The 25,150-nt window shown below is 38.7% G+C and overlaps 1 protein-coding gene across 1 annotated transcript in view; it reads left to right on the top strand.

Moving 5' to 3' along the window:
• Positions 1-562: 562 nt before the first annotated feature.
• HisT (Histamine transporter) overlaps positions 563-25,150 on the top strand; it is a 28,817-nt gene continuing 4,229 nt past the window's right edge. Inside the window, exons 1-14 of the mRNA XM_080152068.1 lie at positions 563-697; positions 1,169-1,311; positions 1,708-1,754; positions 3,088-3,153; positions 3,905-4,045; positions 7,291-7,350; positions 7,806-7,931; positions 9,055-9,172; positions 9,432-9,503; positions 9,957-10,041; positions 10,621-10,741; positions 13,941-14,045; positions 14,663-14,727; positions 15,091-15,135. Coding sequence (XP_080008194.1) covers positions 1,170-1,311; positions 1,708-1,754; positions 3,088-3,153; positions 3,905-4,045; positions 7,291-7,350; positions 7,806-7,931; positions 9,055-9,172; positions 9,432-9,503; positions 9,957-10,041; positions 10,621-10,741; positions 13,941-14,045; positions 14,663-14,727; positions 15,091-15,135 — 1,193 coding nt within the window. The 5' untranslated portion in view covers positions 563-697; position 1,169. The remainder of the gene's footprint in view (positions 698-1,168; positions 1,312-1,707; positions 1,755-3,087; positions 3,154-3,904; positions 4,046-7,290; positions 7,351-7,805; positions 7,932-9,054; positions 9,173-9,431; positions 9,504-9,956; positions 10,042-10,620; positions 10,742-13,940; positions 14,046-14,662; positions 14,728-15,090; positions 15,136-25,150) is intronic.

The following is a 25,150-nucleotide window of genomic DNA, read 5'->3' as shown; positions in this document are numbered from 1 at the left end:
TCAATTGTTTCAACTATATATGACAAGTTAAATATCCCTACAAACATTATAAGAAACAAAAACGTTCAGATTTTCCCTGTTTTTTCATTTTTCCCTCCAAAAATACCATAAAATCAAGGCATTATTCCTGGATATTTTTGTTAATAGGACGTTTTTGGTTGATCAATGTGCTTAGAAAATGTTAAGATTTGATAATCAGATGGGAAATTTTTACGATCACACTCCCTTTAAGGTAGAATAGATTCAAGGGATGAAAATGGAAAAGACAATGGCCCAAAAATTGATGTACATCCCCAATGATAATAAACAAAATTACCACTTTTGTAGATTGTAATTAGTGGTTGGAACGTTTGGACACTCAACTTAATTAACTAACCAATCATAATTTAGCAAAAGTCTCCAAAGTTGTTAAGACAACGAATAAGAAAACATCATTCAAAAACTTTGGGGACTAATGTAATACACAGTCCAATGTACCCTCCCTTCCTCCCTGGTACAAACAAAATGTAATTGTATAATTTAGTGTAAATTTTGTATATCAACATGTTATCTTTTCAGATTGTGTTTATAAGAATGCATAAAGAAGCCCTCATCAACCATTTATAAACTTTTCTAAAAAACTGGAAATAAAATTCAAAACATTCCTTTTTTCTGCATTTTAGCAAACTAAAGACTCATTCACACATATCTCTTCTAGGCAGGAATTAAGGATAGTTAAAAAAAAGTGAATTTGATAAATATTCTCATAAAATGTATAAACCACTAATGATGTCTAAAAATGGTAATAATTGTTTGGAGAAAATATAGATTTTTTCTTCGTACCTCTTACTTACTTTCTAATTAACTAGCGGCTTTGCCCCTAGAGGCCTCTAGGGTTCCCTTGATTTGTAGGAAGGAAAAACCAGTAAGTCATACAGTTGTGACGCCGACTTTAGAAATATTTTTTAGTATTCTTTCGAGATTTCTCTTGGGAGGGTGGTGATACACTCCCCGTAAGAAGCAATAAACCTTCCCAGGACCTATGAGAAGCTGAACTTTAAAGGAGAACTACATCGTTAGCGAGATCCTTCGGTACACACAGATAGACAGACACATAGAGATCCTGTTACTTTTATATAAGGTTAAATGGGTTTAATTATGATGACATATACTTTAATCCCTGAAAAAGGATGGATGTAAAGGATCCAGGAACTGTGGTGGCAGAACAGGCAGAAGATAACAACAGCCTGCCTGGGGATGATAACAACAGCCTACATGGAAGTGACAAGAACAGTCTACCTGGCAGCAAAGAGAACCTTAACTCCAGCTCAGGGACATGGAATAAACATTCATAAAAAAAACTTATAATTAAATAATTCTTCTCAAGAATGGAAAGCTTTCATGGATATTGATTAAGATAGAAATTAGAAATCGCTTTAAGTTCTCTCAAAGTGCACTGAAACCCCATCAAGAAAATATTGAATGGGGTGGTTTTTAATGTGTTTTGTTTTCCTTTAGGTTAGGTTCGGTTATATTTAGTACAGGGTAGCCCCTCAGACATAGGGTCAGCAGGGTTAGAGCCTTACCTGCAGGGGTCGGGAATATTGAAAAAAGTTAAAACTAAAAAAGTATGGGGGAGGTGTTGTAGTGCTGGTTAGGCATTTTGTAGAATAGCACCAAATAATTTTACCATTCAAAATTAGAATCCTTATTCGAATGTTTGATTAGATGGATCTGAAAAGAAGGACCTGGAAAAGGATTCAGGAGAATATAAGGTATAAAATATTTGTTTATAGAAAGGTAAAGTTTGAATACATAAAAATTAGGTTAGGTTAGCTACACACAGCAGTGGTTACTCTTCATTAAGATCATGCGGTTTTGGTGCTTTTAATAAAAGTTCAAAAAGATAATTTTTTCCAGTATGGCTTCGAAACTGGTAAAAATCTGCTGGATTAGAACCGTTTCTCCACCATACTGAAAAATCATGTATAGCATAGCATTACAGACAATTTTCCACGAATATTACAGTAAACTTACTAAAATGAATGAATATCTGTTTTTTTAGCCCGGGCTTTCTGCCCCTCATATTAATATCCACGGAAAATAATAATTACAAAATGCGATAAATAAATGAATCATCTGAATGCATCTTTAAAAATGGTAATTTGGTCTTAGTTTAATCTTATTTATCTAAAAAGATAATATTTTTAAAGGATTTTAAGATAATAGATTTATTTTCAAATCATTGTACGATTTATTCATGCTTCTCCTACTTTTCAATGTTTCACTTCATAGATTGAATGAAGAATCGAATTGTTATTGATTATGATTCTAAATTTACTCTTATAAGTCAGAAATCTAAAGGGACAAGACAATGGTTGATAAATAGATATATGTCCCCAATGATGATACACAAAATTACAAAATTACTCGTTCTCTAGATTATAATTAGTGGTTGAAACGTTTGGACACTCAACTTCGTCAACCAATTAATCAAAATTTTATTAATATCCCCAAAGTTGCAAATGAAAAAAAACACGTTATTATAAAACTTTGTGGACTAGTGTAATAAACAGCCCAACGTGCCCTCCCTCCCTGGATATACGTAGAAGATCAAATTATGATTAAGAGTTTACACTTCAAGTTAGAAACAATTCTAATCAATAGCTTTACACCATAAGTACATCTATTCACCTTTAAAATGCAAGTTGTTACATTTTGCAATTATTATTTTCATAAATTAGACGACTATTAATTTAAAGATGCAACATTTATCTAAAAGTTTTAAACATTGCAAAAACTAAAATTTCTATGAGGATTTGATAGACAAAATACGTTTATATAAAAATATAAAAATTATTTTCTACCACCTCCAACTTTTCGCCTATGCCTACCCCCTTCCGGTGCTCTAATCCCGCGGGGCTACCATTTACACAATGTAACTGAACTAAATAAGCAAAAAAAATGAACCTACCCTCCCACATTCTTATTTTCAATTTATTTTAAAAAAAGTGTGGTAGGGTTTCTGAGCTCGAATAGAAACTTTAAAGCAAAACTATTCATATATTCTATTAAATTATTTATTTTTTAATATTAAAATCTTTTTAGGTTTATCCAATGAGATGGCTCATGTTAGCTTTGTTTGTCCTCTACTCAACTTCAAATGCTTTCCAGGTTAAAAAAAAACTCCGTACGACTGCGAAACCGGTTAATAACCGCTGGATTAGAACCGGTTCTGAGCCAAACTTAAAAATCATGAACGGTATTATTGACAATTTTCACGATAACAAGAATGGGGTATAGTTCTTTTCGTGGCAACGCCCCATAAGTGGCGATTGTTTGTATTTTAAAATGGCTTTTGATAGGTTATTTTAGGTTAGGTTAGGTAAGGTGATTGCCCCGCAGAGTTAGACAATTGGCCCCGCAGGATTAGAGCCCCCCACAGGGGCTAGATATAGGAGAAAAGCTACTGTGAAAATATGAAGAAACGCCCCTTTCAGGGGCATTGCCACGAAAGGGACTATACCCTAAAACTGAAAAGAATATGTTATTTTACTCTCCGCGGAAAGTTGTTAATTATACGATGCGATAAATAACTAAACTGTCATTACAATATTGGATAGGTTAAAATGCTTTAAGAAGATAAAAAGCTCATCTCAATCAGCCTATTGCAATCCCTAAATTTTGAAGCCTTTTCTAGTGCCTATAAAGATGACGTCATACTGGCCTACCATTTGTCAATTAAAATGTATACTAACCTTCCAGTATTTGAAGTCTTTATATTTGCCTATAATTGGTCATTATTTCATTTTATAATTTCAGTGGACTCAGCTAGTAATCATAACCAGTATCCTAGAGAAATATTACAATATCAGCACTCTGACTGTTTCATGGACTAGTATGATTTATAATATTATAATTTCAGTGGACTCAGCTAGTAATCATAACCAGTATCCTAGAGAAATATTATAATATCAGCACCCTGACTGTTTCATGGACTAGCATGATTTATATGGTTCTCTACATACCCCTGATCTTTCCTGCTGCCTGGCTACTTGATAAAAAGGTAACAGATAAATCTTTATCAAAAGAGGTGTGGTGTCTTTTTGAAAATCATTAATTCTTTACCAATGAAGAAAACAATCTATCCTGTTTTGGAGCCCATTTGATGGTTAAAGCAGCTGCTAATAAAACAATCATAAACAACTTAGCTAAAAGTATATATACGTTGCTTGTTGAATGCAACCAAAAAAAATTTAGGTACATTAAAACTTTTAACGTACTAAATGTAAAAACTCATTCTACTCATCTGTTTAAAAAGATATACTGAATAAAAACAGGACGGGACTGCTATTTTTCAACAAACTTTTCTTTTAACAAGTTGCTACTTTACTTTATTGCAAAATTTTGCATTCACTGTTTTTTAAAAGATTTTGATAAATTCTGACGTCATAAAAATGAGGGATATTGAGTAGGAAAGAAAACTCTTTAAAAAGATATGGATAATCCCTCATTTTTATGACGTCACATATAGGGACTTCATGGTCTATTTTAAATTTTTGAAAAAGGTTACAAACAAATGTATTGACAGGATAGAAGTGTTGTTGGTCAGTTATACTTATCTGACCTTTATGGATGTACTTTTTGAGTACAAAAAACATATATCTGTACCTTATAATACAAAATATATATTATTGACTGTATAAAAAGCTAGGTGCATTTTTCTTTATAGATCATTATCTCTATAATAAAGTATGATTACATATTAAAAGAGCACAAATTACGTCAATAGAATTTTTAATATTGCCAAAGATTTAATATCCCCCCTCCCCCTCTTTTTTTAGTAGCTAAGCTACTTTATAATTCAAAATGTCCGTCCGTCTGTTCATAAGAAGAATGACAGTATCAAAATTAAGATAAATATTTTTTTGTTTTCAAAGATGAGAGGACAGTTAGCTTTTTTATTTTTTACATAAATCTCCATTACTTTGTTGTTTTTAGTGCGATTTTCAAACTTTGCACTTTAAATCTCCTTGTTTGCATTATAAAGATACTGTATTAATTTTTTATTTATAGATGATTATCCAATAAAGGTTGTTCTTATTATAATTAATTTGAGATCGAAAATGATTAAAGTCCCTCCACAGATTATGACCAATGTTAAATTTATGCTGGCCTCTCATTGGTTATTTTATCGTATGACGACATAATCTGTGGTGGGACTTTAATCATCTTCTATGAGATCATATGATATGATATCAAACTCTAGATAGTCGACACAAAAAAAACAAACCTTTGACTGTGTTAGTTGCATGTATAAGCGTGCAGATGAGACTGTAAAGGGGTGTTAACATTCTCCATAAAATTTAAATTTATTGGTCAACCCTTCTCCTTTTTCCAAACTCTTAAGGCTTAGACTCCATGGCAAAACCCTGTGCACGCCTTTCCCTTCCTTTAGTGGATGTACTGAAATTTAGTTTCCGAAAGTGTACCTAGCTTCCGCGTCCTATCTCAATATTTGCTATTAGCTAAAAAAGCTTCAAACTTCAAAAAAAAAATCAAAATTTGAAAAATTAAAATCTTTAATGTATAATGTATAAATCGTTTATACATTATATCGCTTTTCTCTTTGACCGGAGTCGCTGAAAATAGCGTTTGCAATAATTGGGTTATCTGCTTTACAATAAGAGATATAAGTTTTCCGGAATTGTAATGTAGGGAGTAGATTTGAAATCTGCATCAAATTTTAAGGATTTTTTTTATAAAATTCGTTTTTTGTATAATTCTTTGTCTAAAAGCGGAAATACAAATTAAGTTAATTAATTTTGGCATCCGTGATTGGTGGATTTAAAAAATCTGCGCTCTGATTGGATGTCGTACATTATTCAACCAATTAGAGCGCAGGTAGTTTAAAATCCACCTATCCTATTGGTCAAAATTAATTAACTTAAAATGTATTTACGCTTTTAGATAAAGAATTTTACAAAAAACGAATTTTATAAAAAAATCCTTAAAATTTGATGCAGATTTCAAATCTACTCCCTACATTAAAATTCCGGAAAACTTATATCTCTTACTGTACAACTTAATTTGGAAAATATTGAAGAAATAGGCAATCCATTTTCAGCACATCCTTTAGTGTTTTAATATTTACAAATGTACATAAAATTTAGATTAAGAAAGGTAGGGGGGTTCATTACAACTGTAAAGGAAATTTGCCTCACGTCAAAATATGGTTCCTTATATTAGAACACAGTAATAGTGTCTGACTGATTATGACGTAACAAAAAAAATTAGCCAATGAGAGGCCACTATAAATTTTACCATTGGTCAATAACGGCCTCTCATTGGCTAATTTTTTTTTGTTACGTCATAATAAGTCAGACACTATTACTGTGTTCTAATATAAGGAACCATATTTTGACGTGAGGCAAATTTCCTTTACAGTTGTAATGAACCCCCCTACCTTTCTTATTAATAAATTTTGTAATATTAATAATCCATACCAAATTTATGTTCTGGAGAATAATTTTAGAGAAACAGGATTCATAATTGTAATGTATAGGTACAATATTTTTATATTAATTTTGTTTAATAATACATGTTACATAACGCTTGATTTACGCATAGCTAAAACAGAAAACCCTTATTTGTAAAATAAATAAAGCAATAGGTTTTGTTCAGGGTTTTGTTATATAGAAATATACCCGCGACCGTGGCTCAACACGTAGCGCATCTGCTCGTCGTCGGGAAGGTGATAGGTTCGAATCTCGGTCTGACACCGCGTCACAACTAAAGTTGGGACTTCTCAGACAAAGTTCGTACATCTCAGAGAGTTGGTTGTCTGATGGGTAATTGGACGCTTTACACCGCAATCATACGTATTGTATGTATGTTTCAAGGTGCGTGGAGAGAGGTCTAGTACCCGAAGCGTCACCTTTTATGTAGAAATATAGAAATGAAGTAGCTTGAGTTTTTTTACTGGGGGGGTTAGTAGTAGTTGAGATATGTATTATTCTGATAATTTGTTACATAGGGTACAAGGTAGCCTTGCAGGGTCCGTCCAAATGGAGGAGTTTTATGGATAAAGATTGGTATCATCAATTGGCATATCCTCGTAGGAAAACAATAAGAAGCAGCTTATAGTTCCTAATAAAAAATTACTTTATGCAATCCAAATGACCAATGATAGGTCATATAAATTCTAATTGGCCAACGGTATAATGTATACTTGCCTATTATTGGTCATTTGTATTGTACGTCACTTTTTACTGCTTTAATCAATAATACTTAATAACCTATTTCATTTAGGGATTGAGGTTGGGCTTGTTAATTGGATCTTTCGGAACCTGCTTGGGAAGCTGGATCAAGGTAAACACTAGAAAATGAGCCTTCCCTCAAAATTCTGTCTTTGAAAGCTTTAGGAGAATAGCAAATGTATTAAACCTGCTAAATTAATAATATTATTTTTTATCACATATTGCCCACAGCAAAAAAATGAGACGAAAAAAGATTTTTATGATCTACAAAGCATGAACATTAATTCATAATTAGTGTCTTTTAGATTATAGCAAAATGTTTGATGAAATATTAATTGCAATTGAAAATACTTGTTTGATTGTTCCTTTAAAAAAGAATAGTTTGTTGTAATTTAATAAGGATGATAATATCCATAGGAGTAAGAAAAGCAATAATAAGATTTATATCCTAAAAATAATAAAAGTTGCTGCATTGTGTACATTGACAAGACTTGTGAGAGGACATATAGTCAGAAGGACAGACCTACGATTATGGTTTAGCTTAGCTACTAAATTATAAATATCCAGGTATTTTCAACAGCCTCAGACATGTTTTGGTTAACCTTTCTTGGTCAGACCATAGTTGCTGGCAGCCAGATTTTTGTCCTGGGAGTTCCGGCCCAGCTGGCGGCAACCTGGTTTCCTGCTGATCAGGTAAGGTGTCAAAAAAAAGAACCAGAAAATGAGGGGACATTGGGCTGTTTATGAACTAGTTCCTAACGTTTTAAAATAACTTGTTCTTATTCGTTGGCTTAACTTTGGGGACTTTTGTTAAAATTTGATTGGTTGGTTCATAAAATTGAGTGTCCAAACATTTCAACCATCAATTTTAATTTTCAGAAGGGGTAATTTTGTATATATCATCATTGGGGATGTAATAAGTACATCATTTTTTTTCCCTTATTCCTGAAAAATAACACTCTGTCTCTGCGTTTTAAATACTTGAAAAATATTTAGATTTCCAAAGAATAATTTATAAATTATTTTTTTTTAAAGAAAGTTTCAAAAAACCCAATTTTCTTTATAAAGGTCAACTTATAAATTATTATCTTTATTAGGGGTGTAACTAAGGTTCAAATAGATTTTCATGTAAAATTCAAAATTCTTTTGATGCTCATAAAAGAATTTTATTGAACTTTGTTCATTTTAAAGTTTGCAACATTTATTAACATCTCAATATGCTTTTATATCAAATGTTTTGATGATGTTAAATGAGCAATATTTTCTACAAGTTTAATCGGTGTTTCTTAGTTGTACAGAATGGCAAATCTTCTCCACCCCTAGCTTTAAGTATTTTTATTTGCTTTCAAAGGGATAGTAGTGCAGTGCCAAGAAATGTTATCTTTGTTTATGTCTAAAGCTTGAAATTTTAATAATTACTAAACCAATTGAGTTTTCCATTTTAGAAAAGCTTTTAAAGGTCAGGTGGTGGTTCTTTTGCTTTTTAATTGAGAATTAAAGTCTTAATGAAGAACTAATAAAAATTATAAAAAGAAGAAAAAAATGAAATGCATCTTTGAGGGGATCGTTCTTCGGACCAAATATTTTAAGCGGACTGGCGCACTAAAATCTGCTCAAAACCGAATAATTGCTCCTATGAAACGTATTAGGTCCTGTCGTTTCTGATATCTTATACAATGGAAACACATTTGCAAAACTTTCATAATATAGGGTTTTAAGCCCTTGGTTGCTTTATTCATTGGGATGTAGATTAATTTATAACCCTTAGTTCTAACCCTTCTTACTAAAATAACATCCTTAGTAAACTTACTTACAGATGAGCACAGCAACCTCTATCGGTGTGTTTGGGAACCAACTTGGTGTTGCCTTGGGCTTTGTTATTCCAGCTATGGTCGTTAGAGATCAAAATCTAGAAGAAAATTATCATCAAATAGGTATGAGGGAGATTATTTATCATATTTGTAATTAAGTAGCTGTACAAGCAACATTGTAGGTTCTTACTGTTTTCGTTTGTTTTGCGCTCAAGGGGCCGTGATTTAGCAAGATAATTTTGAAGACAATTTTTGGGGTTTGACCAAAATAAAGTTAAAGTTAAGTGGGTTGGAATAAATTTTTACTTAGAATTGGTTGCCAGAATCCTTGTCTTTTGGCTCTTATCACATAAAAAAGCTTTAACTTTCAAATTATTTTTAGGATCTGATCTGTTCTATATGTTTATGGTAGTGGCTGTCAAAACATCTTTGATCTTTTTAGCTGTCGTTTTTGGTAAGTAAAATAATAATAGGAATCCACAGATATTTCAGAAAGACTGCTTTATTGGTTTCGTGATTTTCTATTCTTGATTCAATTATTCTCTATCTTCCCTTTTGCTGTTTTTACGACCATAACCCACCTTGTCTGTTTGTTCATTCATGATTTGTTATTATCTATCTCTGCTTTAACTGAAACTTAATAAAAAATAGATAAAATAAAAAAGCAATTTTCGTTTTTAAGGGGTTAAAATTATTCATTTTTATGTAATTTCATAATTAAGGAAATTTTATATTTTATAAAATTCAAAATAATATATTTTTGCCTCTGATTTCGTCTTTGCAACAGGAACTTTATATTTTTTTTAAATTTTCCTTTTAAATTTTTCCTTTTTAATTACCAGATTTTGATTTCAAGGAAGAGCTCAGGAATACAGAGTACACCCTATATAGTTATATATTTGTTTAGTATTTAAAGACACACCCCCTACTCCACCCACAAGAGCCCAGGAGTCCAGAGCAGAATCAGATGAGTCTTACATCAAGAGCATAAAGTAAGTGATTTAGAAGCAATACCTCCATCAGCGAGATAAAATACTGTTATTAATAAGACTTATTTTTCAACACAAAAATATGCTAAGGTCGTAACTGTATGTTGGTGAAAATGGTTATGTAAGTCTGTAAGCTGCCGTGCAAAAGCGAGGCACGCAGTTTTGCACAGGATTAAACATTATCAAAACTTACCAAAACAATGAATATTACACTCAAAAGCTTCTAAAAGCTTATTTGAGAATGCAAAGTTTAATTAGAAATGATTTTCGCCTGCAAACTAAAATGTCTAAACATAAAGATGGCTCTAATTAAAACTAGATTCTACGTGTTTTAAAATTTGATTGAAAATCATTTTAAACCTCAATTTTCTAAATTTAATTTTAGATATATAGTACATTAAAATCAATTATATACAGTTTAAATAATGAAAATGCGCCGTATTAAATACTTTAAAATTAAAGAATTATCAACGTACTATTTAGATAATTTTTCTTTGTAGATATTATTATAAGCGAAGCTGCCTTATAAATGGACGGCTGCAATTCCATTAATTTTATAAGCTGACTATAAAATTTGTTTAGGAACCTTGTATCAAATAAAGGGTATGTGCTACTGCTTATTACTTATGGAATGAACGTTGGAGTATTCTACGCTATTTCTACGCTACTAAACAGCTTGATAACCAGACACTTTGATTATGAGGTATTTAGTTTATTATGAATAAATCTTGTTCGTACGTATGTCAGTAATTTTGTATTGAGGGAAGGCGATTAAAGTCCACCTTAAATTTTAGGTTTATAATAGAAAAGTGGCAATATTTAGTGGGGTTTTTAAGAAAACAGAAAAAAAACTGGAAGCACAGTGGGATCTTTTGCCAAAAAACGGGACATTAAGAGTAGACAAAAGTAAACTTCAATAAATAAGCTTGTATTTGAAGAAATGATGTAATTTTTTTTTGCTTTAGCCAGGAAATAACTTAAATTTTGCCTCTGTTAACTTCTAATGTGCATTTGGTAAGTACGTCTGGCGGTTTTGGAGGAGCGAAGCTACCCTATTTTTTAAAAATCTATAAACCTTCATAACTTTAGTCACGATTTGAATATTTTAACAAAATAAACGTCTATGTAAATATTTCTTCAATGCAAACAATTTTTGTGAACATGAATATAGCATCAGGTGCACCCAGTTCGAGTCCCGGCATTTTTAGGTAGGTCCAGTATAAGTAAAATAGGACACGTATAAGGCATGTTTTCAAATAATTTTTTTACAGATATAAACAACAATAACATAATTTTCAAAACACTTTTGATTTTGTGTTAATACCTTTATTCTAAGTCTAGCTATCTTCATTTAAAGTTGCATAAGAATATAAACATTAGACAATATAAGTTTGAAGGAATTTTAATTAATATAATAGATTTGAAATCTGCATAAAATGTTAAGGGTTTTTTATTAAATTCGTTTTTTATTTAATTCTTTATTTAACGGCGCAAATACGATTTAAGTTAATTTATTTTGACCAAAAGGAAAGCTAGATTGAAACCTACCCGCGCTCTAATTGGTTGAATGATGTACGACACTTAAGCTTCTCCAATCAGAGCGCAGATAGTTTTCAATCCACCAATCACAGATGTCAAAATTAATTAACTTAAATCGTATTTGCGCCTTTAAATAAAGAATTATATAAAAAACGAATTTTATAAAAAACCCTTAAAATTTTATGCAGATTTCAAATCTATTATATTAATTAAAATTCCTTCAAACTTATATAGTCTAATAAACATAATTACTTAAATTATATTCTCTCTCAAACGTATATTTCTCTCTCTCTCTCTGATGCATATATAATGTTTTTGCAATATTATAATTAATCCCCAAATTTGAATTTCTGCTGGACCAAAACCAGTTAGAACTACAAATTTTTTTAGCAAACATGAAATTTAGCAAATTTAATTGCTAAAATAAAAGTATTTAAAGGTCATCTTTATATAACGACTCCTTTATCCCTTAAATGTCCATTAAAACCGCGAGAACGGCAAAAATCGTTAAAAATCACGCCAACGGCGGCAAATAACGGCAAAACGGTTGGCCAGAGGCAAATGATGCATAAGTCAAGAAAGATCCGCCTTAAAAAGTTTGAAAATATTGCAGAGATGACTTTGGGCTCTAAAATGACTCCTTCCCCCTCTAACGAAAGAAAATTTGAAATTAACAAGAACGAAATTGTTCAAACCATGCAATGTAAAATGCTCAATTACTCAAAAACGGCCGGGAGGCCCCAGGTTGTGATAACTGTTTTATACACAATATATGTTGCATATTAATATTATTATTGCAAAACCCGGGGCCTCCTGGCCGTTTTTGGGTAAAATGGAGAAAACTGATTTTTTGGGGTTAAAAATTTTAATATTGTTGGTAAAATTTTCTCACAAAATGTCAATTTACACCACCAAAAAATATTTTTTAAAATTTTTCTTTAATTAGACATTGGTACAGGTATCTGAAAAGTTCCTCAATCAAAAATTATTTGCATAAGCTGAAATTAATGTATTTTTTGTTGCTTTGAAAAAATTGTGTAAAAAAACTGAAAAGAAATTTTGCACTACCTTTTTTAAAAATGGCATAAATCCGCCAAAAATTAATATTTTAAGAAAATTTCTTTTCTAGCTGTCTACTTACAGCCATTAATAATTCCTAGGATAGATAAAAGTCAATTTTAAAATTTTTGGATGTCCCGATTTTTTTCAAAAGATCCCACTGTGGGAAGGTTCATGGGTGTGCACGCCAGGCTACAATTGAATCAAGACAAAAGTAAGTGCCGAGCTCTGGGACCTCCTATGTATGGTGAAATTATAAATTTTCAAATCTAATTTTCTAAAAAAGATCCTGCTGAAATATTTTGGTTTACCTGGAATCATTATGGTTTTATGTCTAATTTCACCATACATATGTCCCAGAGCTTGGCATTTACTTGATTCAATTGTAGCCTGGCGTGTGTGTCTTTATTAGATGTCTATTGAATCTCTATATTAAAACAACATGATATATGTGTAATGTTCAAAAGGATCTCGCTAACCGCTGACACCGATAATGTTCTCCTTTAAATATAGCCTCTCGTAGGTCCTCTATATATAGGGGTATCACTATTTTAGACGAGAGGGTACCCCCCACAAAAAAATGTACATATTTTTTACTTTTTCTTTTTAATCTAAAACCAAAAATGGGGGTGGGGTAAAATTCAACCCCCCACCCAACAACTCAGGTGCCACTAGAGGCCTCTAAGGGTGTAACGTGTTTTTTTATGTTGTTTTATGACTCAAAACTCTAATAATGCAACTCAATATTAGAGTGGGTAGATTTTTTTAATGTTTAAACCAGTGTGCCGGAGCCTGGTGCCGTGGAGCCGCCATATTTTGCTGGAGCCGTAGCCGTAATTTTCGTTAAAAAACGGCTCCGGCTCCGGACTATATAAATAAAGAGATTTTTTATTATAAATTATAATTTGTTCTTCCCACCCCTAGAGAAACTTCTTGTCATTTTTATCTTTATTGTTCATCAAATACAGAATTACTTTTAGAATATTTTAATACTTTTCTTTACCAATCTAATATAACATGGGTTGCCAATTATGTTCTCTTGGGAGCACCGTCTAATATACCATTCTATAATTTGGTAACTCTGTTTTTCAAGTCCATTTTTATCAAAAATTGAACTTTTAAAACCTTCAAAAGTCAAAAATAGACGTGGGAAAAAAATATGTCGAGTTTTTTTCTTGATTATAGGTCGGAGCCGGAGCCAGAGCCGGAGCCAAAGCCGCACTAATAAAATCAAACGGCTCTGAAACGCTGGTTTAAACTGTAGGCATTCAAATTCCAACTCAATGAAATCATATTTCTTGCAGGGTGTAACTGAGGATGCTGGAAGAATTGGACTGGTGATTGTTATCAGTGGCATGGCAGGATCTATGGTCTGCGGAATTATCCTTGATAAAACTCATAAATATAAGGTAGATACAGACAGATATACAGACCAATAGGTAAATAGATAGATAGATAAATAGATGGATATTTTAGAACAGACAGAGAGAAATAGAAAAATGTATAGATGGATTGATAACTTATAGGGAGGAATTGATAGATAGATAGAAGTATGGATAGTTGGATGGATTAATTGCTTATTGAATGGATGGATAGATTGAAGGAAGGATTGATGGTTGAATGAATATAATTTTATATTATGGAATGATAGTTAGATGAATAGATGGATGAATGGATATTTTGGTTGATTGATAGATTTATAGATGCATGGATATAGACATCCTATTATATAAAGTAGTAAGCGTTTTTTGTCTGTCCCGAAGGATCTCGCTAACCGCTGAACAGATATTGTTCTCCTTTACAGTGAAGCTTCTTATAGGGTGGTGTCATCACCCCCTCCCCAACAAAAATATTTAAAACTCAAATTTAAAATGGGATGAGGTCGACTTTTCCCCCACTTTCCCTAAGTGCCCCTAGAGGCTTCTAGAGGCGTAGCCGCTAGTATTAATATATATAAACATATAAATTATATGATGGATGGATGAAAACATCGAAATCACAAAAAAATGTAACTTTTATATTTAAGGAAACAACTCTAGCAGTGTATGTCTTGTCATTTGTGGGAATGATTCTCTATGCATTTACTTTTAGGTATTATTTTCTAAAATTTACTAGTGTAGCTTCTTTACAACTAGAGTATGTCAGAGCGACACTACGTCACAAAGTAAATTAGATTACTCTAACATTTTCAATTACAAATATTATTATTGCTGTCTATGCATTTTAATATTATCCCACATATCAAACACACTTACAGAGTACATGCACGTGCAATATACGCCAACTCTTACTTTTTAATTCTAATTTTAAATGGCTACTCGTACTCAAGGGCATTATTGTTCTTGTTATAAATAAATCTTATAAGATATTACAAAACCATTTGTGTGTATTTTTCAGAATAAAAATAGATAAAACAAAAATAATTTTTATAAAACATCAATGTTTTTTTTTCAGATTTGGTACTATCTGGGTAGTTTATGTAACAGCTGCTCTACTTGGGTAAGTTATTTAATACGCGTAGATATTCTACAATGTATCTCCTTGTTCTTCTAAAAAGCTTTTATATTCATACATGCGACTAAATACAGGGTGTTTTTATGTAAAGGAACAAAATTATTGCTTTATTCAACCCACTTTCTATTGAAAGAAGTTTAGTGTCTAGTCTCTTTCGTCGTATTTTTACAGTAGATTTTCTACTATTTATAGTCCCTACTGGAGGCTCTAACCCTGCGGGGCAATCACCTTATATAATCTAACCTAACCTAAAATAGCCTATTAAAAGCTACTGTGAAAATACGATGAAATGCCCCTTAAGAGGCGTTGTCATTAAAAGGACTATACCCGAAGTTAATAATCAATAATTTAGTTCCTTTGAAAAAACACACAGTACATGCGAAATCAAACGAATTTCCTTTAAATTGAATTTTCAAAACCATGACAAAAAATTATACGATTTTCTCGGCTGCCATAAAAGATATTGTATAAAGATTGCCATTTTACTAATGTGCATCTAATCTATATATAAACTTCTTGGTCCGGTTGTCTATTCATTAAACTGGGGTGGAGGTGGATTCTTCTTTTCTCGGCTGTTGATTAAGCTAAGAGTCTGATTTTTTTGAAAATACTTTTGTAACCAATGAATTATTGACTTAATTTTTACTTTTTATGCTTTGCTTGCTGATCTTACTTTTTTATGTTTGTATATAAGAATCTTCACTTTGTTGAGTTTTTTTTTTATTTTTAGGGGGGGGGGGCATGGATATTGGCATTCTTGTATAAATCTAAAACTTTTCATTCATGAAGATGATTTTAATTCTGTAAGATAAAAGAGAAAAAAAGCTGGAATTTAACTCAAAATTTTATAAATATTTCAAATTGTTTTTATTTTATGTTAAATATAATAATAAATATAATAAATATAAAATAATTGAAGTTTTACAACAGTTAGGGAGTTGAATCCATTTTTATAAAAGCAGAAATATAATCTATGATTATGGTTTGGACCCTCTAAAACTGTAATCTACCTTTCCACTCTCCCCTCTCTTGGTGAAGATATCTTCAACGCCGATACGATTTTTGAAATTTAAGATTCCACTTTTGCCTCTCTTGGTGAAGATATCTTCAACGCTGATACGATTTTTGAAATGTAAAATTCTCTTTCCCCTCTCTTGGTGAAGATATCTTCAACGCCGATACAATTTTTGAAATTTAAGATTCCTTTTTTGCCTCTCTTGGTGAAGATATCTTCAACAAGAGAGACAAAAGTGGAATCTTATATTTCAAAAATCGTATCGGCGTTGAAGATATCTTCACCAAGAGAGGGGAAAGTAGAAGGGTAGATTACAATTTTAGAGGGTCCAAACCATAATCATAGATTATATTTCTGCTTCTATAAAAATGGATTCAACTCCCTAACTGTACCATAAGAAAGTAGTTAATGGAAGTAAAGTTTTTATTGTTCTTAAATTAAAAGAATTTTTATAGAAATTTTATATAAAAGAACAATATAGAGCTAGTGTTGAAAAAAGACTGTCTACAAAAAAAGCTCAAAAGTAGGGGTTTTTAGGTCTAATATTATATAACTATTTAGGATACATATTATATAACTTAAATTCAATAATATTTTTTTTCCCACTATAAAAACACTAATTATCCATGATTATCCATTTTTCAATCTACTTTATTACACAAAAAAAGTATTATCTAGCACATTTTACATTTTCCTTATTTATAAATTTAAATTAAACGAAGGCTAGTGATTGAAAATTTAATTGATTTTTCACTTATTTTTGATGGATATATTGTGGTAATACGACAACCAGACGGACAGGCAGTTTACAGAGTTGCTACGCTGTGACTTATCATAACAAACCCACTGCACTAATCTTATTATATCACCATCTATCTCATGACCGATGTTGACCCCGCTATCTAGCGGTCAAACTGGCCTGCCTAAATGTGGGGAGGGACTCAAACATGCAGCTATCACGTGCCCCTCACGCGCTTATATAACCGGGAGGCGCTGCCTCCCCTTTTACCACCGCTGCCCCCACAGCCTGTCTACCGCCGGGAGCTAAGCCCTAGCGTCCCACACCCCCTTCAAACCTAACCATTGTTATAATCTGTTGTATATATATAGTAAACATTGCTTGTAAATATTATTCAGTTAAATATATAATTTCTGTATGACTAAATCCTGCTAGTTTGTTTTGGTAGAATAATTCAAGGCTAGGGCTCGTTGAACTCGAACTCGTTGGCCTGTGGGCCGAGAACGCTCGGCTTACCAGAACTTGGTGTCAGCGTGTTTCAATCGAGCCTTACAGAAACTAGCCTATTCTACCTCTGATTGGACCCTTTTGCAAGTAAGGGGACAATCAGCCGCCAACTGAGAAGCCAACTGACCCGTGAGACGGCCTTTTTAGGTCGAATTTCCATCATTTTGAACGCAATACGTGGGCCTCTGGCCTACGGCAAGCAGATTTAGCCTGCTAAAAGCGCCAGTTAAGACGCTTTTTCCGTACCGTGTAGGAGTAGCGCTAGGTGCGCAGCCACGGTAATCGGATAATTTAGCTCAGACGGCTACAGAACTGAGTCTAAATTGGCAAGTGTAGCTGGGACAAGCCCCAGGCCAAACCTACGAGACAGACAGCTGGGTGCTGGTCTCCTTGAGAAGGCAATGTGTGGCTGCGAAGCCTCAGCACACAAGTAAGCCCTACCACTGCGACGGATAGCAGATTTTGAGCCACAGGCACGGCAGGACGGGACATTCCCTGCCGCTGCCTTCCAGGATTCGAACCCGAGGCGCTGTAGGACGGGCCATTCCCTGCCGCCATTTTCGGGATTCGAACCAGCGGCGCTGTAGGACGGGTCATTCCCTACCGCCGTCACCCCTCTGAACCTTGCAGGATGGACATTCCCTGCTGCCAGTGCTTCCAGAATCATTCTAGAGCTCCTAGTGATAACAACACATAAGTGTGTATAAATGTCAACCAAGTGATAAAAAGAAATATAAAATTGTTGACCCAGTGATAATTAATAAGCTCTAGTGATTCGAAGCTACAGTCTAAGCCACCATGGTAAGCGATACCACCATAGCTGCGGTTCGGCCACCACCGAAGTTTCTGCCAACCCCAGCCGAACGGGAGGCCCCCTTGTCTCAAGGGCAGGACCTCCACTTCCCCTGCCACATCAGGGTGAGGTTTCCTACTCCTGACCCTGCCCAGCATGTACAGGTTGATGCCATGATCGATTCTGGCAACCGTGTACCAGGGTCTGCTGTAATTTCTGAACACCTCATGCACGCAATGGGCGTGCAACGCATGTTGATTCCGGACAACACCCAAATCCTGACTGCTAACGAGGAAGGCCAGCCCCTCCAGGTAATAGGAAAATTGAAAGAATTATATATGGCAGTCTCACACACCCTTATACTCCATCTTTACCACGTGACTGTGGTCCGGAACCTCTCACACCCTCTGAACCTAGGAGGGTATTTTCTCAAGGAGTTCGGAACTAGGCTCTGTTTCGACATGCAACCACCTTGCTTGTGGGTGCGTGGGGAGTTTATCCCACTCCGTGGCGTCCCCATTGACCGGGAGACAGCCGAGAGAGAGTTGAGCTATGAGGGGCCTCTGCCAGGCCCACTGCCAGAGCAGCCGCGTGTGGTCGAGAAAGGCACGCACTGAGTGGATGCTGCGCTCAACGCCCATAGGGGGGCCAACCTGCTAGCCATGGGGTTGCCCCCAGTGCCCAAGGTGCCGCTGGAGAACCTGCCAACAACGTTCCCTGAAATTGCCAGCCCTCCAGAACCAATCTTCTCCGCCGACACCTTTATCAACGGCCAGCCGTGTCCACCTGGCCCCCTCTACCTGGGACCCCCAGCCAGTCAACCAGCCAAGTCCGAGTCCAGACCCGTCAAGTCGCGGTCTGATGCACCCGGAGCCACACTCAACTCCCAGGAATCAGCCTCTCCCGGAGCCGGGCCCGTCAAGTCGTGGCTGGCCGCCTCCGGAGCCACGCATGGCTCCGCTGCCTCAGCCTCTCCTAGCACCGAGCCCGTCAAGTCGCGGCCGGACGCCCACGGAGCCCAGGCTGGACCCAGCGCCTCGGCCTCTCCCAGCGCCGAGCCCGTCAAATCGTGGCCGGACGCCCTCGGAGCCACACTTGGCTCCGACACGTCAGCCCCTCCCGAGGCCGAGCCCGTCAAGTCGCGGCCGGTGGCTCCCGGAGCCGAAGCTGACCCCACACCAGCCACGTATAGGCTAAGCGCTGTCACTCCAACTGACGGCCAGCCACCCCAACTTCGCACGGCCAAGCGGGTGGTCTTGCCTGGCCGCGGTGTCATGGCGGTCCCTGTTGAGTTAGTAGGCCACCGCACCAAGGATGCCATCCAATTAGCTGCCCCAGAACAGAGGTTTGGGGAGGATCTTGTCATCCCAGAAGGCCTGTATGCCCACAGGCCTGGATCCGCCACTGTGTTTCGAGTGCTGGTGGTAAATGAAGGGGAGACGCCCCTCCTGCTGGACGCTGGCCTCCCAGTGGCAGGGGAGCTGGTCAAGCCTGACATTTTAGAGGTTTCTGATAAGCCTCCCCTGAGTCTCCACTCGTTCCAAGAGCCTGTTGAGCCCCCAGACATGCAGGAGCTGTGGGAGGCCCTTGAGATGGAAGACAACGAGTTCCTGCGCAAGGATCCCTTGCTCAAAAAGGAGGTTTTGACCATGTTATCAGAGTACAGGGACGTCTTCTCCAACTCTACCCCCGGCTGCACAGATGTAGTCGAGCTGCAGCTGCGCCTCAAGCCAGGGACCCAGCCGATCCGCCAGAGATTTAGGGATCTGAACCCGCGGCAGGAGGCTGAGCTGGAGAAACAATTGGACACTTGGCTACAGGAGGGAGTCATAGAGCCGTCAGACTCCGCCTGGAGCAGCCCCTTGGTGCCCATCAAGAAGAAGGACGGGAGCACCCGCTGGGCCGTCGACTACAGAGCCCTCAACAAGTGCCTGGAGCTGGACAGCTACCCTCTGCCAAGGATCCAGCAGCTGGTAGAACGAGCTGGAGGGCACCGCGTCTACAGTGCCTTAGACGCGGTGGCCGCATACTACACCATCCGTGTGTCTGAGGACAGCCGGCCCTGCACTGCCTTCACCACCCCCAGAGGCTTGTATCAATGGAAAAGGATGCCCTTTGGCCTGGCTACGGCACCATCTGTCTATTCCAGATTTATTGCAGGGGTCCTAAACCCATTAGGCACGGCCAACCTCCAGTCATACCTTGACGACGTCCTGACCTTCCACCAGGACACCTGGGCCCACCTGGCTAGGCTCCGGGAGGTCTTGGAAGCCCACCGCAGGGGAGGAATCCGCCTCAAGCCAGCCAAGACTAAGCTGTTCCGAGCCAAGGTGGATTATCTGGGCCACACCCTCAGCCGTGAGGGGATAGCCATGCAAGAGGATTATATTGACCGTATCCTGGACTGGCCGGCCCCCAGCACCCCCAAAGATTTGCTGGCGCTTCTGGGGTTCTTTGGATACTACCGCTTGTTCATCCCAGAGTATGCCGACCTCACCTACGAGATGAATCGGCAGAAGACGGCCAAGACCCTAGCCTGGACACCTGAGATGGAAGCCCAGCTGCTGCAGCTCAAGGACAAGTTCCGTCAAGCCCCCATCCGAGCGCCGCCCAGGTTTGACTTGCCAGCGGTATTCCAGCTCACCACAGATTTTAGCAGCCGCGCCATCTCTGCCATTCTGAGTCAATGCCAGGACGGCAAGGAGAGGCTGATTGCCGCCGTGGGGCGCAAGACAACCGACCCCGAGACTCGCTACCCGTCCTGGAAGGGAGAGATGGCCGCCATTATGTATGGAATCCGGAAATTCCACGGCATCTTGTCCTACCGCAGCTTCCAGATCAACACTGATTCCTCAGCCTTGCTGCAGATGAAGTCACTGAACACATCCACAGGGATGGTGGCCCGCTGGCAAGAGGAGCTAGCGGCCCTAGATTTTACTGTCTGCCACCGTCCTGGCACCCAGAACACCAACGCTGACGCCCTCAGCTGCCGGGAGGACGCCAACATGCCAACGGCCAGCGCCGAAGAATTAGCAGAGCAGGCTGAGTATATCCATAACCTTTGCCAGCTAGGGGAGTCCGCAGCCAGCCGGCCCCCTGCCGCCCGACTGGACCCAACTAGAGTACTAGAAGCCCAGACACAAGACCCTCTCCTGCTCCGTGTCCGCCAGTGGGTGGCTGATGGCAGAGCCCCAACCAAGGCTGAGCTGCGCGGCAAGGAACGAGACGAGCAGCAGTACGCCAGCCGCTTCCCAGCCCTGGGACTTGACGAGCATGGTTGCCTCACCACCACTGACCAGACCCTGACAGGGGAACGGACAAGATACCTGCTGCCTTCGGCCCTCCAGCAGGACGCGTTCTTTCTAGCCCATGGGACCCCCATGGCCGGACACTTTGGGATGGACGCGACTATCGCCCGCGTTGCCATGCACTTCTGGTGGCCCAACCTGGCCCGTGACGTCCGCCTGATGGTTCAGACTTGTCCTGAATGTGTCCAGAAGGTTACCAAGGAAAGGTTGAAGCAAGGGATACATGTACCCTCCCGCCAGGGGTATCCCCAGCAAGTCCTGTTCATCGACCTGGTGGGGCCGCTGCCAGAGACCCCAGCTGGGAACCGCTACATCCTCACCTGCCAAGATGGGTTCAGCCGGTTTGTCAGCCTCTACGCCATCCCCAACAAGCGCACCCTCACGGTGGCTGAAGCCCTGCTGCACCGCCACCTGGCCACGTTCGGATGCCCCCTGAAGATCCACTCCGATAATGGGATGGAGTTCACCGGCCAGGTATTCCAGGAACTGGCCTCCAGGCTTGAGATTGGCCTGACACATCCACCACCCTACAACCCGCAGTCCAACCGAGTGGAAAGGTTTCATCGGACGCTCAATACAGGCATGCGTCTGTTCTTAGACAGAGACGACAACAACTGGGAGCCCCACTTGCCTGCCATTGCCTTCGCCTACAACACCAAGGCCTGCAGATCTACCGGCGTGACCCCGTTCCTGGCCTTCTTTGGGAGAGAGGCCAAGCTTCCGGTGGACATGGTGCTCCGGCTGCCAGAAACAGAATATGCCTCGGTTCCAGCCAACGTCCAAGCTATCCTGCAACGTTACCATGCAGTGTATGATGCCATCCAGCAGAAGGAGGAGGGAGCCATCCGGAGGAGCGTGGCAGCCTACGAAGGCACGGCCAAGTATGAGGTTGGAGACCTGGTCTGGTACCTGGCCCCCCGCCTGGTGCCAGGGAAGGCAGCCAAGATCACCAAGAGATGGACTGGCCCCTGGAAGGTAGTGAGGAAAGCTACAGAAGTCCATTATGTCATCAAACCTGCCTCTCCAATAGCCAGGATCTCGGAAGTTACCGCGCATGTAGGCCGACTGCGCAAATACACTGGAGATGTGACTGCCCACCAGATTCCAGCAGACATTCAAGTCGACGTGGACGGCGACGAGGATGCCACCGAGCTGCCGGTTGGAGCAGCGGCGCCCGCAGCTAGCGACCCAGGACAGTTCCCAGTGCACCAGCCGGCCGCAGCCGCCCCACAGCCCAGCGGCCAGGATCGTGACCCAGTAGAAGAGGACCTGCAGGAGCAACCCAACGAACCACCGCCGCCGCCGCCAGCTCCAGAGCCACCCAGAGATGCCATCTGGAATCCTGATACAGATATGGAGCACCTGCCAGCCAGCAGCGAGCCTGTAGGAGGAGAAGCAGCTACTGCAATGGAAGAGGCCGCCCCAGAGGACGAAGCTGAAGCCATGTGCCCCCTGTTGATGACAGCCATCCCTATCCGGGTAGGAGCTAGGAGGCCAAGCAACCTGAATCAAGCAGGCGCCCCCATGGAATTTTATGCGCCCTCATCCATCGTCATTCCCCCCTTGGGAACCACCAGAGTTAGCCTAGGCCTCCGTGTCCAGCTACCCGCTGAGGCAGAGCTAGTCCTGCAGACGAGGCAAAATTTCCAGCGCCGGGGCTTAGCCGTCGCCAACCCCCGTCTAGAAGCCAACCAGGAGCTGACAATGCTGATATCCAACCACAGCCAGACCGAGCAACGAGTGTCCCGTGGAGCCTGTGTAGCCCGAGCTGTCCTCCATCGAGCTGTGCCCCAGGAAGAGCCTGTCCTGCGCAGACATAGGTTGTCGTATCCCCAGGTTCAAGGCCTGGTGGCTCGAAGGGGAGGTTGTGGTAATACGACAACCAGACGGACAGGCAGTTTACAGAGTTGCTACGCTGTGACTTATCATAACAAACCCACTGCACTAATCTTATTATATCACCATCTATCTCATGACCGATGTTGACCCCGCTATCTAGCGGTCAAACTGGCCTGCCTAAATGTGGGGAGGGACTCAAACATGCAGCTATCACGCGCCCCTCACGCGCTTATATAACCGGGAGGCGCTGCCTCCCCTTTTACCACCGCTGCCCCCACAGCCTGTCTACCGCCGGGAGCTAAGCCCTAGCGTCCCACACCCCCTTCAAACCTAACCATTGTTATAATCTGTTGTATATATATGTAAACATTGCTTGTAAATATTATTCAGTTAAATATATAATTTCTGTATGACTAAATCCTGCTAGTTTGTTTTGGTAGAATAATTCAAGGCTAGGGCTCGTTGAACTGGAACTCGTTACCCTGTGGGCCGAGAACGCTCGGCTTACCAGAATATAGCTTGTTTTCCTCAAGATGTCTAGTCCAAACAGAAACTCCGCCAACTTTCTAGTTTTTTAAAAAAAAGAAATTGAAAATAAGGGGGTGGATAGTTTTTCACGTGTTTGTGTTTTACTTTAGGCTAGGTTAGGGTATCCCCGCAGAGGAATAGCTCTGCTAGGTTAGGGCATCCTGCAGGGGTAAGGCATAAAAAGCTACCTTTAATATTTTATAAAGATAAGGATTACGCTGATAAATAAGTCATTGATAATTTTCTAGAATGATTTCTTCCTTATTCCTTTGAAGTGTGTTTGTGTCAAGGAAAATATGATTTTCAATTTATAAAATTGTATAGATTTCATATTTTGATAATTAACTTTCCTGTTTTTACAAAATTATATATATCTGAAAATAAAACAAGGACGTTCATTTTATAGATAGGGGAATGGATTTATTATTATATAGTTGGATCTTACACAAGATTATCAAGTACTCTAATAAGTAAAACTTGTAGCTGACTAAAGTAACGATCTTTCACCACCCTTTACCCCATCCCCTTCCCTCTAACTGGATGAACGAAGTTATGAACTGACCAATAAATGATGCCCTTGATAGCAACCTAAATGGACGAAAATGTTTTCCCTCCAGTAATATCGACGTTTATTCTTTATATATATACTAGCGGCTTCGCCCCTAGCCTCTAGGGGCTTTGCCCCAAAAGGTTTGATCAAACCAATTTTTGTAATTTAGATTTTAAAAAATAAATCTAAAAAAAAAATTTTCTTTTTTTGGGGGGGGGAAATTTTTTTTTATGGGGGGAAGGGGGGTAGTCGACCCCACTATTTAAATTTTAGTTTTAAAAAGAAATTTTTTTTTTTTTTGGGGGGGGGGTATTTTTAATTTTTTGGGGGGATTGGGGGTGTCACACCCCCCGAGAAAATAGTTATAAACCTTCCCGAGACCTATGACAGGCTACCCTGTAAAGGAGAACCGAATCGGTTCAGCGGTTAGCGAGATCCTTCGCTACAAACAAACAGACAAACAGACACACAGACAAACAAACAGACAAACAAACAGACAAACAGACAGACATCGTTCTACTTTGTATTATAGATATCCAGGAGGTTCTTGCTGTCTGAATTGGAACTGAATTTGTAACCTGTAAGTGAATAATCATATTAAATAATATTTTAGACCTCACCCTCGGATAATAATTAAGACAAGTGAGGACTGTTTAATAAATTTTAATAATTTTTCATCCCTGTAAAAAATATGATGATCAAATTGATATAATAATCTAAA

The sequence above is a fragment of the Acartia tonsa genome, chromosome 1 (genome assembly GCF_053477335.1).
Source record: "Acartia tonsa isolate MP-2025a chromosome 1, ASM5347733v1, whole genome shotgun sequence".
NCBI lineage: Eukaryota > Metazoa > Arthropoda > Copepoda > Calanoida > Acartiidae > Acartia > Acartia tonsa.
Note: the sequence above shows the minus strand (reverse complement) of the source record. Positions and strands in the feature narration are given on the sequence as shown.